A 14,743-nucleotide genomic window follows, 5' to 3' on the forward strand; every position below is an offset into this window, starting at 1 on the left:
GATATATTCCCGGACGTCGGCCTCCAGGGACGCCCACCAGAAGCGCTGCCGGACCACTGCCACGGTCCTTCGCACCCCCGGATGACAGGAGAGCTTAGAACCGTGACAGAAATCCAAGACAGCAGCTCTTGCCTCTGGTGGGACGTAGAGTCTGTTCTTCGGCCCTGTTCCGGGGTCCGGGCTCCGTGCCAGGGCCTCCCGGATGGTCTTCTCCACGTCCCAGGTGAGGGTGGCCATGATAGTGGACTCCGGAATGATGGGCTCCAGTGGATCCGACAGCTCAGTCTTGACTTCATCTTCATGCACAAGGCATCCGATCTCTGGTTCTTGGTCCCGGGGCGGTAGGTGATCCGGAAGTCAAAACGCCCGAAGAACAGTGACCAGCGGGCTTGCCTGGGGTTCAGCCGCCTGGCGGTCCTGATATACTCCAGGTTCCGATGGTCAGTGAAAACCGTGAACGGCACAGATGCTCCCTCCAACAGGTGTCTCCACTCCTCAAGAGCCTCTTTCACCGTAAGGAGTTCTCGATTGCCGACGTCATAGTTCCATTCAGCTGGGGTCAACCTGCGGGAAAAATAGGCACACGGGTGAAGGACCTTATCGGTCTCTCCGCTCTGGGATAGCACGGCTCCTATCCCTGAGTCAGAGGCGTCCACTTCGACCACAAACTGGCGGCCAAGGTCGGGCTGCACCAGCACTGGTGCAGTCGAGAACTGTCGTTTCGACTCCTTGAATGCGGCTTCGCACCGATCCGACCAGGTGAAGGGGACTTTAGGAGAGGTCAGGGCTGTCAGGGGGCTAACTACCTGGCTATAGCCCTTTATGAACCTCCTGTAGAAATTTGCAAAGCCGAGGAACTGTTGCAGCTTCCTCCAGCTTGTAGGATGGGGCCAATCTCTCACCGCCGCAACCTTGGCCGGATCAGGGGCGACGGAGTTAGAGGAGATGATAAACCCCAGGAAGGACAAAGAAGTGCGGTGAAACTCACACTTCTCGCCCTTCACAAACAGCCGGTTCTCCAACAACCGCTGCAGGACCTGACGTACATGCTGGACATGAGTCTCAGGGTCCGGGGAAAAGATGAGAATATCGTCCAGATATACGAAGATGAATCGGTGCAGGAAGTCCCGCAAGACATCGTTTACCAAAGCTTGGAACGTTGCGGGGGCGTTAGTGAGGCCGAACGGCATGACCAGGTACTCAAAGTGACCTAACGGGGTGTTAAATGCCGTCTTCCATTCGTCTCCCTTCCGGACCCGAACCAGGTGATACGCATTCCGAAGATCCAATTTTGTAAAGATTTTGGCTCCATGCAGGGGGGTGAACACGGAATCCAACAAGGGCAACGGGTATTGATTGCGAACCGTAATCTCATTCAGCCCCCTGTAATCGATGCATGGACGGAGTCCGCCATCTTTCTTGCCCACAAAAAAGAAACCTGCACCCATCGGGGAGGTGGAATTTCGGATCAACCCGGCAGCTAATGAGTCCCGGATGTAGGTCTCCATTGATTCGCGTTCAGGTCGTGAGAGGTTGTACAGCCTGCTGGACGGGAACTCCACGCCTGGTATCAAATCAATGGCACAATCGTACGGACGGTGCGGAGGAAGGGTGAGTGCCAGATCCTTGCTGAAGACGTCAGCAAGATCGTGGTACTCAACCGGCACCGCTGTTAGATTGGGAGGGACTTTGACCTCCTCCTTAGCCTGTAAACCGGGAGGAACCGAGGATCCTAAACACACCCGATGGCAGGTTTCGCTCCACTGAACCACCACCCCAGACGGCCAATCAATCCGGGGATTGTGTTTCAACATCCAAGGGAAGCCCAAAATCATGCGGGAGGTAGAAGGAGTCACAAAAAACTCGATCTCCTCCCGATGATTCCCAGACACTACCAGAGTTACTGGTTGTGTCTTGTGCGTGATTAAAGGGAGAAGGGTGCCATCTAGTGCCCGCACCTGCAATGGTGAAGGAAGCGCCACCAGAGGGAGCCCTGCTTCCCTAGCCCATCTGCTATCCAGCAGATTCCCTTCTGACCCCGTGTCCACCAGTGCTGGGGCTTGAAGGGTTAAATCCCCACTCAGGATTGTAACTGGGAGTCGTGTGGCAATACGTGTGTGTCCCACGTGCATGTTATGACCCCCCTTTAGCCCAGTCTCTAAAGGCGAGTGTTGTCGTTTTGGCCGTTTGGGGCAGTTTCTCTGAATATGCTCCTTTGAGCTGCAGAAAAAACACTCCCCGTGGACCAGCCTCCTCATTTTGTCATTTGATCTTATATTGGCCCTGCGCGTTTCCCTAGCAACACCAGCAGGGGGTGCTGTTGCCCCACGGAGCGCTGCGGCTGTGGAGCGTGGGGAGGGCGGAACCTTTTCAGACCCGGAAGGGAGAGGGATGGCGCGTGCCCGGCCACGTCCTTCGTCTCGCTCCCGACGGCGTTCCTCTAACCGACTGTCTAACCGTATAACGAGATCAATAAGTCCATCCAAATCCCACGGTTCGTCCTTGGCCACCAGGTGCTCCTTCAGGACCGACGACAGTCCGTTTATGAAGGCGGAGCGGAGCGCAGCGTTATTCCAGCCGGACCTCGCAGCCGCAATGCGGAAGTCGACTGCATAAGCGGCTGCGCGCCGGCGTCCCTGTCTCATTGACAGCAGCACAGTTGAAGCGGTCTCTCCCCTGTTAGGGTGGTCAAACACGGTTTTGAACTCCCTCACAAACCCAGTGTACGTATGAAGGAGCCGTGAATTTTGCTCCCAAAGCGCCGTAGCCCAAGCGCGTGCCTCTCCTCGAAGCAGATAAATTACATAAGCTACTTTACTAGCATCAGACGCGTACATGATGGGACGTTGTGCAAAGACGAGCGAACACTGCATGAGAAAGTCCGCGCACGTCTCCACACAACCTCCGTACGGCTCTGGGGGTCTTATGTATGCTTCAGGGGATGGTGGGAGGGGTTGTTGAACGACCACTGGTACATTCATATCTTGCACAGGGTCGGCAGGAGGAGGAGCTGCAGCAGCGCCCTGAGCGCTCGCTGCCACCTGTGCGGAGAGAGCCTCCACCCTGCGGTTCAGGAGGATGTTTTGCTCGGTCATCTGATCCAACCGAGCCGTAAAGGCGGTGAGGATGTGCTGCAACTCACCAATCACGCCTCCTGCAGACGCCTGTGCACCCTGCTCTCCCATTGGCCGTTCAATGGCTGGGTGACGCCCCTCGGAGTCCATGACGCTGGCCGAGATATCCTGTTGTGAAAGTGTAGTGACACGGACCCACAACAGGGGGCGTAAATGAACGGACAATGAAAGAGTCAAATATGAACACTTTACTGTTGTGAAAAGCACAACCAAACACAGCAGATTACAGAATATGTACAATAGTCAATTAGCAAAGGTGACGTGTGGGCAGGCTCGAGGATAGAGGACGTCTGTCCTGAGAAGAACCGGAACCACACGATTTCCTCCGCCACCGAACCTGGAGAATACTGGAGCCGCCAAATCCCGAACACCCCAGGTGGCTACTGTCTCCGCGTGTCAGATCTGGTACTGCTGGCGAGGAGCAGAGACAATCAGATGTGGGTGTGTGAACACCCAGTAACAACAACGGTGGGAATTCCACCTCCACCTCTAACACACTCGTGCAGTGTCTGAGTAACCACTTATCTGGATATGCAGGCTGAGAAGGTTACCTCCTAAGGTAGACGATATCTCGGCAACGAGGTGGAGATGACGTCCGGTCTTTATGGAGTGGGATGATGAAGTGTAGATGGGTGACAGCTGTCAAAAGATAATGAGTGACAGCTGTTACCCCCGGCTGTGTCCGTGGCGGCAGCGCCCTCTCGTGCCTGAAGCCCGCACTTCAGGCAGGGTGCCCTCTGGTGGTGGGCCAGCAGTACCTCCTCTTCTGGCGGCCCACACAACAAAACGAGGCTGATCGTGCTCCTGCAAAGCCCCCGCCTGCGAACAAATACACAGTGATCAAGGATCACTTCCTCAAAAGTTTGAACTGTCAGACGCTGACAGGGCCAGAAGGTTCTGCATGGGTTGGAGGACAGCAAGCCCTTCAGAGTTCATGGACAGAATGCTGCAGCTCCGGCCGGACTTTTTGTGCAACAACTTTCTCCTCATGTGCGCACAGCACTGACCAACACCACAATCATGGTCTGCCGTGCGCTAACGGAGAGGCCGACAAATTCTTCCTGGCCGGCCAGCACCACGGCATGCAATCGCCACATCACATGCAGCAGCAGAAACCCCACACCACATACCAGCTCTGCCACAGAGGAGCTGCAGCTCCTCCATAAAAGCGCTCACAAACCGGCTTTTGTACTGTGTGAAAACATTCAGCTGGTCAGTCAAACTAAACTGTAACGTTACAAAAACTAAGCAAATGAGAAGAAACCATCAAGAACGACAGCAAAATGAAATATGGACAGATTGAAGTTTTCGGCGGCATTTGTTCAAATTTTTCTACAGTTTAAAAATCCTGACAAAGCGCCAGCTGCAGGAACGAAAGTCAACGAAAGTCCAGATTTCTTGTTTTATTTGGGCTTCAATGCCCTTCATTAAGTGCCATGTGACTGGACCATTAGACCCCAAACATTTTTAGAAGAGGAACTCAACCCTTCAATTTCCTGATAATTATGTAATTTTCTAATGTTAATTTATTAGGGGTGTCGTAAAAATAGATTCACGTCCGAATCGTGATTCTTATTTATTACGATTCTGAATCAATCCAAAATGTTCAAGAATCGATTTTTAAAAAGCATTTTTTTAAAACTTTTTTTGCTTACTCGCTGTGTGTAGTGTTTGTCAGGCAACGGCTTCCCTACTACAGTGTTCCCGCGAGGGGGGGGGGGGTCCGGTGTGCTTCAAACACTCGTGAGCTGCAGAGTTCAGTGGCTGTAGCTTAGCTTAGCATGGCGGACGAAGAGCTAATTCAGCCAGCACCAGCGCATTTTGGATTTTATTATTTGCTGCGTAAGAAGGAGCTTGACATGACCTGTGCAATGTGCAAAATCTGCAAAATGAAAGTCAAGTACTTCGGAAACACTTCAAATCCGCAAGCCCACATGCTACGTACGTCATCACCCGGAGCTAAAAGAGGGGAGCAGCGGTCTCTGCCGACTACTGACCAGCGCTTCGCTAAACTGCCAGCCAACTCTGAACGAGCAAAGCAGATAAGTAAATTTACATCTAGAATCACTTGATTAACCTTGTAAAGCTGCATTTTCTTAAACATAAACATTTTTTAAGTAATATAACTATTTCTCAGAGCTCTTTGAATTGAAAATCAATTCTGAATCGAATCGTCACCCCAAGAATCGGAATCGAATTGAATCATGAGTTGTTGAACAATTCACATCCCTATAATTTACCGTCTTAATGTATTTATAAATTGTTTAGGTTATTGTTATCATATACAAACTGTTATTATTTTATTTTAACTTCTATTTTGTCATTTCATTTTTAAATGGACCACAACAGAAATAAATGTTATCACTTTCTTGTGCCGTCCATGTATTCTTAACATATTTACAATTATATTATGTACTTACATTGAACTTACTACATAAAATCACTCACCGCACTCACGCTTTTAATATAAAGATGACTTACCGCCCCATGCTGGAATAGCATGTGAGTCCAGAAAGTAGTTATCTGTTATTCAGTGTTGTTAGCTAATATCCATAGTTTCTCCAAAAACATTACTCCTATCAATGTTTTGTTTTCGCAGCATTCATCCTTGACCCAAAATACATAAGCATACCAAACAGCAAATGTCAGCTCTCCACAGTTTCTCTGTGGTTGAAGTTGCATGCATGCACGCCCAGCTGCTGTAAGCAGGTGCTTTTAATTTGACAAACAAAGACGTGGTGGAAGACATTAGAAGCACTACCCATTTCACTCATGGTAACAGCAACATGACACTTAAGTCACTCATGGTAACAGCAACATAGCACCAAATGACCTCTCTGTGTGTGTCCCACATGATGGAGTGCGCGCATGTACGTGCCTAGAACGGGTGATCTGAGTGATGAGTGTGTGTCCACTCCTTTGCGCGCGTGTCCACAATAGCTGAACGAGCTGCATATGCACAACAGGTGATCAAAGCAGTGTGCGAGTGTGTGGCCGAAATGTTCGCTAAGCTGTGTGTATATGTATTCATAGACGTTGTACCAGCCACTCCCCGTGCGCAGGTTGGGCACACGCAAGCACAGGAGCCGTCCAGCCAGAGAGCGCACAAACAGGCTGACAGCTGTCAGTGATCGCCTGTTGTTAGTCCGGTGAAAAATCCCTTTAGGTGTTTGATCAGTATATGATGGCACTGCTAGATTCTATTTGTCTGGCTGGACTCCATAACTGCTGCTGAACTATGCTGGCAGTGCGCCAACTTCCCACATGTGCGCAACTTTCAGATTCAGCCAGTGGACTTTTTTCTCTTTTTAAATTATTTTTTGTGGCCATTTCACTTGATACGCATCTTAACACAACTGTAGTTGGATTATCGTTGTTGGGTGGCACTTCACATGGGATTTATATATACCAGAGGTGGATTATGCTTTTGTCATCAACATTCCCACCACGCAGCGCAGCCGGGTGAAAGGGACTTGACCAGATGTCTGCACTGTGGAATGTGAGGTACCGGAGGTGAGTTACATGTTTATTTATGTCGTCATGTGCTGGGCAAACATTTCCACATAATACCTGTTACAGACTTTAGGAGGTGTACGTGTAATAATAAGTGCATTACAGCGGTGACATCCCGTTCAACTGTGGTGCGTCACTGCACCAAGCCACAGTGTCACATACATGTTATTACATAACATTTCCTTCGCCTTCCCTGTCTGGGGTCAAGTACATGGATTGCCATCGGATAGGTGTCCCATCTCGATGGCGCCTGGAGAGTTTTGAACATATGCATTACACTGTGGGTTGCCAGCCAATTTTGACCAACTGTGTTGACTTCCGCAGATGGCTGTCAGCACATTTTTGCATACTTTTCTGATGTGCGCCAATTCATAAGTCCGACGCTAGTCTGCGTGATTCCAGCTATGTGTGATGGGGGTATAAGATAACAATCCAAGTAATAGTCCCATCAAGTATGATCAATCTAAGCTTCTTGATTGTTGAGATATACAAAAAATGTGTTTTTCAGAATATGCTTTCCTTGACCGTTGACCAAATTACTCCAAAATCTAATCAACTCTAGATATCTATCCAAGTAATACTCCCAACAAGTTTGAAGGAAATCCGTCCAGCTGTTTTTGATTCATCTTGTCCAGAGATACACAGAAACACACACGAAAACAATACCCTCCTTGCCATTTCATTGACACAGAATTCAGAACTCCAGAAATAATTTGTTATAAACATTTAGCACAAAATTATGCTAGACTAGAAGCACTCGGAGAGTGCAAACCTCCACCAAGGCCATGGGGTCACTGACGCCATAACATCTACACGCCATGGAATCATTAAACCTAAAAAAGTCTAACAATGACGTTTGCTCAGTAGTAAAAAAAACGTTTCATCTGCTGTGACTGGATAGCATGTATCCTTAGCGCTTGGCATCACAGTTTATTGCAACTTGCACCTTTCCCAGAAGCTACTGTCATCTGAGCACTGATATTGATATTGCATGTGCTTATAGACAAAAACAAATAGACAAAATTCAATTTATTAATCAACTAAACTGCAAATATATGAATTTTTAAACATTTATGAAACACTTCTCTAAATAAATAACAGTAAATTCTGAAATAGAACTATTTTTTAAGACCCTAAAGAGATTCCCTCCTTGGCACAGTGATCTATACAACAATTCAGTGTTACAACCAAAACTATGATACATACACTTTTCTTTCCTTAATATTTGACATCCTTGACCATGAAAACATACCACTAGAACTTGGAATCAATTTTATGTCTTTATTAGTTCAAAGGTTATTGTATAAAAATGATTTTTCGGTCATGGCGGTTTTCTTCTGGATCTAGCTCCATAACATTTGAAGCTACATCAAATCTGATGACACTTTACTGAATCAGTACAGATTCACCTACAATTTCGTGTTAGTTGTGCATCTCTAGCTTCATTTGTCACCTCACACTGACACATTTTCTATTTTTCCTATATTTTTGCATATTCTGGATCACCAGATCCGGAATCCGGATCCGATCATCACCAAACTTTGTTGTTTGATAGAACATTTGACTATGTTACACCCTAATTTTTTTCAAGCCTTTCTGCCTTGTTTTTGTGGAGTTAGAAACTAGAATGTCAAAATTCCCCCATTCCCGCAATGGTGAAGAATCCTTTAAAAAATTCCTGGATCCGGATCGTGATCCGGATCACCACTAAAATTTAATCACTTGTTCCTCTTGTCATTTCCAAACACTCCACAAAATTTCATCAAAATCCGTTCAAAACCTTTTGAGTTATCCTGCTGACAGACAGACAGACTCGACGAAAACATAACCTCCTTGGCGGAGGAAAAAGTCGTCAATTAAGAATTAATTGCATGCTAAACAACTGTCCTTCACCTGCTACACTTCAGAGGACAACATGCAGAACAGTCACTAACACAGAAAGCAAACTGAAGATGAAAGCACGGCACCCTGGTGTAAGCAACAAAAAGCAGTGAGAAGGCCCCAGAAGAGGCAGTCACAGAAAAAAAGATGCTGATTTAATTTAACAAATTGGATGGTGCAACAAACCAAAACAAGAAGCTTTAGACCCAGATGAGTTCAAAGTCAAAGAGGAAACAGCTATTTAATGATATGTTGTAAACAGTATATTTTAACTGCTGTCATTGGATGTGAGACACAATTAAATAAATAAATACCTCCTGCTTAGATAGTGGTCTGAATCGGGTTTGGTAGCGGCTCAGCTCCACATTCAGACGATGAACAGTCATTTTGAGGGCATCGTTTTCATCCACCAGTTCCTGAGCCTGTTGTCTTAGCATTTGTAGTTCTGCCTGGGCGCCTGGAAGTACAGAATATGAGGTCACCAATTTCCATAAATAAATCATTTTAAATTATTTAAGAAAAAAAAATTCTTGAACAGCAAGAAGAATACCTTCAAATCATAAAGGCTCTGTTACATTGGTGGTTACAATCACGCTGCCACAGATTCATGACAAAATGTCTCCAGTGTCCCACATCAGCTTGACTGTCACAGAATAAATGCGTGTTGGCAATGTGTCGCAGGGGTGAAAATCAGTCGCAGAGCATATTACCCTGTGTGGTGCTATACAATGCTGCTGGGACCTCAATTTCCCTGAGGGAGTCTTCCCAAGGGATTAATAAAATGCTTCTTCTTTGTCTTTCGGCTGTTCCCGTTAGGGGTCGCCACAGCAGATCAATTGTTTCCATCTCACCCTGTCCTCTGTATCTTCCTCTGTCACACCAAGAACCTGCATGTCCTCTCTCAGCACATCCATGAACCTCCTCCTGGTGGCAGGAGGAGAAGAGGGAGTCCTCTGACTTTGTCTCCAAACCGTCCCACCTGAGCTGTCCCTCTGATATGTTCATTCCTAATCTTGTCCATTCTTGTCACTCCCAAAGAGAATCTCAACATCTTCAGCTCTGCCACCTCCAGCTCTGCCTCCTGTCTTTTTGTTAGTGCCACTGTCTCTAAACCATACAACATAGCTGGTCTCACTACTGTTTTGTAAACTTTCCCCTTCACTCTTGCTGATATTCTTCAGTCACAAATCACTCCTGCCACCTTTCTCCACCCACTCCACCCTGCCTGCACTCTCTTCTTCACCTCTCTACCACACTCTCCATTACTTTGAACAGTTGACCCCAAATATTTAAACTCATCTACTTTCACCACTTCTACTCCTTGTAACTGCACTATTCCACTGGGCTCCCTCTCATTCACACACATGTACTCAGTCTTGCTTCTACTGACTTTCATTCCCCTTCTCTCCAAAGCATATCTCCACTTCTCCAGACTAGACTCAACTTGCTCTCTACTCTCACTACAGATCACAATGTCATCTGCAAACATCATAGTCCATGGGGACTCCTGTCTGATCTCATCTGTCAACCTGTCCATCACCACTGCAAACAAGAAAGGACTCAGAGCTGATCCTTGGTGTAATCCCACCTCCACCTTGAATGAGTCTGTCATTCCAACTGCGCATCTCACCGCTGTCACACTATTCTTGTACATGTCCTGCACTACCCTAACGTACTTCTCTGCCACTCCAGACTTCCTCATACAATGCCACAACTCTTCTCTTGGCAGCCTATCATAAGCTTTTTCTAAGTCCACAAACACACAATGTAACTCTTTCTGTCCTTCTCTGTACTTTTCCAACAGTATTCTCAGAGCAAACATTGCATCTATAGTGCTCTTTCTCGGCATGAAACCATATTGCTGCTCACAGATCTTCACCTGTTTTCTAAGCCTAGCTTCTACTACTCTTTCCCATAACTTCATGCTGTGGCTGATCAGCTTTATGCCTCTGTAGTTACTGCAGCTCTGCACATCACCCTTGTTCTTGAAAATAGGAACCAGCACACTTCGTCTCCACTCCTCAGGCATCCTGTCACTTTCCAAGATTTTATTAAACAATCTGGTTAGAAACTCTACTGCCATCTCTCCTAGACATTTCCATGCCTCCATTGGAATGTCATCTGGACCAACTGCCTTTCCACTCTTCATCCTCTTCATAGCAGCCCTCACTTCGTCCTTCCTAATCTCTTTTACTTCCTGATTTACTCTCACCACATCATCCAGCCTTTTCTCTCGCTCATTTTCTTTATTCATCAACTCTTCAAACTATTCCCTCCACCTTCTCAGCACACACTCCTCACTTGTCAGCACATTACCATGTGCATCTTTTACCACCCTAACCTGCTGCACATCCTTTCCAGCTCTGTCCCTTTGTCTGGCCAATCGGTACAAGTCCTTTTCTCCTTCCTTACTATTTAACTTCTTGTACAGCTCGCAATATGCCTTTTCCTTTGCTTTTGCCACTTCTCTTCTCGCCTTACTCCACATCTCCTTGTACTCCTGTCTACTTTCTTCATCTCTCCGACTATCCCAAAACTTTTTCGCCAACCTCTTTCTCCTTATGCTTTCCTGGACCTCTTCATTCCACCACCAAGTCTCCTTGTCTTCCTTCCACTGTCCAGATGTCATACCCAGTACTGCCCTAGCTGTCTCCCTCACCACATCTGCAGTACTTTTCCAGTTGTCCAAAACTGCTTCCCCTCCAACTAGTGCTTCTCTCACCTGCTCGCTAAATTTCACACAACAGTCTTCCTCCTTCAGCTTCCACCATCTGATCCTTTGTTGAGCTCTCACTCTCTTCTTCTTCTTTACCTCTAAATTCATCCTACAAACAACCATCCTATGCTGTCTAGTGACACTCTCTCCTGCTATCACCTTACAGTCTGTGATTTCTTTTAGCTTGCATCTCCTATAAAGAATGTAGTCCATCTGTGTGCACCTTCCTCCTCCCTTTTCTTGAAGTAGGTATTCACCACAGCCATTTCCATCCTTTTTGCAAAATCAACTACCATCTGTCCTTCCCCATTCCTATCCTTGATACCATATCTACCCATTACTTCCTCATCACCTCTGTTCCCTTCACCAACATGCCCATTGAAGTCTGCTCCTATCACCACTCTTTCATGTTTGGGCACACTCTCCACCACCTCATCTAACACACTCCAGAAATCTTCTTTCTCCTTCATCTCACAACCTACCTGTGGGGCATATGTACTGATGATATTCATCATCACCCCTTCAATTTCCAACTTCACACTCATCACCCTGTCAGACACTCGCTTAACCTCCAACACACTTTTAACATACTCTTCCTTTAAAATGACCCCAACACCATTTCTCTTCCTGTCCTCACCATGGTACAAAAACTTGTACCCACCACCGATGCTCCTGCTCTTACTTCCCTTCCACTTGGTCTCTTGCACACACAATATGTCTACCTTTCTCCTCTCCATCATATCAGCCAGCTCTCTCCCTTTACCAGTCATACTACCAACATTCAAAGTCCCCACTCTCATTTCCACCCTTCTAGTTTTCTTCTTCTCCCGCTGTTCGTGGCAACGTTTTCCTCCTCTTCTTCGTCATCTTCGCCCAGCAGCAGCCCAATTTCCACCTGCACCCTGTTGGGCAATAGCACCGGTGGCGGACGTTGTTAACTCGGGCCGCGACCGATGCGGTATGGGAATTCGATTCTGAGTCTGCATAGTTGGGTTGGCTTGTTTTACGCCGGATGCCCTTCCTGACGCAACCCTCCTCCTTTATCCGGGCTTGGGACCGGCACTCAGAATGTACTGACTGCACACCCACCCCATGTGGCTGAGTTAAATTGAGATTAATAAAATGCTGAGTTAAGTTGAGATTAATAAAATGCTATCTAATCTAATTTAATCTAATCTATACTCAACAAAAATATAAACGCAACACTTTTGGTTTTGCTCCCATTTTGTATGAGATGAACTCAAAGATCTAAAACTTTTTCCACATACACAATATCACCATTTCCCTCAAGTATTGGTCACAAACCAGTCTAAATCTGTGATAGTGAGCAGTTCTCCTTTGCTGAGATAATCCATCCCACCTCACAGGTGTGCCATATCAAGATGCTGATTAGACACCATGATTAGTGCACAGGTGTGCCTTAGACTGTCCACAATAAAAGGCCACTCTGAAAGGTGCAGTTTTATCACACAGCACAATGCACCAGATGTCGCAAGATTTGAGGGAGCGTGCAATTGGCATGCTGACAGCAGGAATGTCAACCAGAGCTGTTGCTCGTGTATTGAATGTTCATTTCTCTACCATAAGCCGTCTCTAAAGGCATTTCAGAGAATTTGGCAGTACATCCAACCAGCTTCACAACCGCAGACCACGTGTAACCACACCAGCCCAGGACCTCCACATCCAGCATGTTCACCTCCAAGATCGTCTGAGACCAGCCACTCGGACAGCTGCTGAAACAATCGGTTTGCATAACCAAAAAATTTCTGCACAAACTGTCAGAAACCGTCTCAGGGAAGCTCATCTGTATGCTCGTCGTCCTCATCGGGGTCTCGACCTGACTCCAGTTCATCATCGTAACCGACTTGAGTGGGCAAATGCTCACATTCGCTGGCGTTTGGCACGTTGGAGAGGTGTTCTCTTCACAGATGAATCCCGGATCACACTGTTCAGGGCAGATGGCAGACAGCGTGTGTGGCGTTGTATGGGTGAGCGGTTTTCTGATGTCAATGTTGTGGATCGAGTGGCCCATGGTGGCGGTGGGGTTATGGCAGGGGTAGGCAACCTGTTCCAGAAAAAGCCATGAGGGTGCAGGTTTTCTTTGCAGCCACTGACTCCACCAGGTGATTTCACTGATTAACTGATTCCATCTGCTCAAAGTGATATTAATCAGTAAAATCACCTGGTGGAGTCAGTGGCTGCAAAGAAAACCTTTCACCCTCATGGCTCTTTCTGGAACAGGTTGCCTACCCCTGGGTTATGGTATGGGCAGGCGTCTGTTATGGACGAAGAACACAGGTGCATTTTATTGATGGCATTTTGAATGCACAGAGATACCGTGACGAGATCCTGAGGCCCATTGTTGTGCCAACATCCAAGAACATCACCTCATGTTGCAGCAGGATAATGCACAGCCCCATGTTGCAAGGATCTGTACACAATTCTTGGAAGCTGAAAATGTCCCAGTTCTTGCATGGCCGGCATACTCACCGGACGTGTCACCCATTGAGCATGTTTGGGATGCTCTGGACCGGCGTATACGACAGCGTGTACCAGTTCCTGCCAATATCCAGCAACTTCGCACAGCCATTGAAGAGGAGTGGACCAACATTCCACAGGCCACAATTGACAACCTGATCAACTCTATGCGAAGGAGATGTGTTGCACTGCATGAGGCAAATGGTGGTCACACCAGATACTGACTGGTATCCCCCCCCCCAATAAAACAAAACTGCACCTTTCAGAGTGGCCTTTTATTGTGGGCAGTCTAAGGCACACCTGTGCACTAATCATGGTGTCTAATTAGCATCTTGATATGGCACACCTGTGAGGTGGGATGGATTATCTCAGCAAAGGAGAAGTGCTCACTATCACAGATTTAGACTGGTTTGTGAACAATATTTGAGGGAAATGGTGATATTGTGTATGTGGAAAAAGTTTTAGATCTTTGAGTTCATCTCATACAAAATGGGAGCAAAACCAAAAGTGTTGCATTTATATTTTTGTTGAGTGTATTTTGACAACATAAAATGTTCAAAAGTCTGCCCTGCGACTACTGCCACTCCAAAATCGGCAACTAGTTTTAAAGGATCGTGCCACAGTAGGACAGAAGCGCGTATGTTGGCATATGCAAGACATGTACTGCATGCGCATGGCAGTGACACACATTTTGCAATGTCCAGGTAAGAGCAGCTGTTGTCAGGATGAGGAGGAGCTGTCCAAGGTGCTGACCTGTGCAGCCTGAGCTCCCACACTCATTTCCAAATAGAAACAAGTTTCCAAATAGAAGACACTGATCATACACCACACCACACAAAAGCAGCACACGAGCAACAAAGCGGAAAAAGAGGAACAGAGAAGAGACTGAAGAAGTCAGAATTTACAGAACAATCCAAAGCTGTTACTGGAGAAGAAATTTTACAGGAGGAAGTTGGGGAAGATATTTCTGAGATCAGATAGTCCAACTGCAGTCGTGCGATCTTCCGAAAAAGGAGGGCAG

At 46.8% G+C, this 14,743-nt stretch overlaps 1 protein-coding gene across 3 annotated transcripts in view; it reads right to left on the reverse strand.

Annotated features, from left to right (window-relative positions):
• Positions 1-14,743, reverse strand: part of cep89 (centrosomal protein 89) — a 331,169-nt gene that overhangs the window by 244,364 nt on the left and 72,062 nt on the right. For all 3 annotated transcript variants that reach the window (XM_034185204.1, XM_034185196.1, XM_034185210.1), the window contains exon 8: positions 8,843-8,985. In XM_034185204.1, the coding sequence (XP_034041095.1) occupies positions 8,843-8,985 (143 nt within the window). The remainder of the gene's footprint in view (positions 1-8,842; positions 8,986-14,743) is intronic.

Source organism: Thalassophryne amazonica, chromosome 2 (assembly GCF_902500255.1).
Source record: "Thalassophryne amazonica chromosome 2, fThaAma1.1, whole genome shotgun sequence".
In the NCBI taxonomy this organism is placed as follows: Eukaryota; Metazoa; Chordata; class Actinopteri; order Batrachoidiformes; family Batrachoididae; genus Thalassophryne; species Thalassophryne amazonica.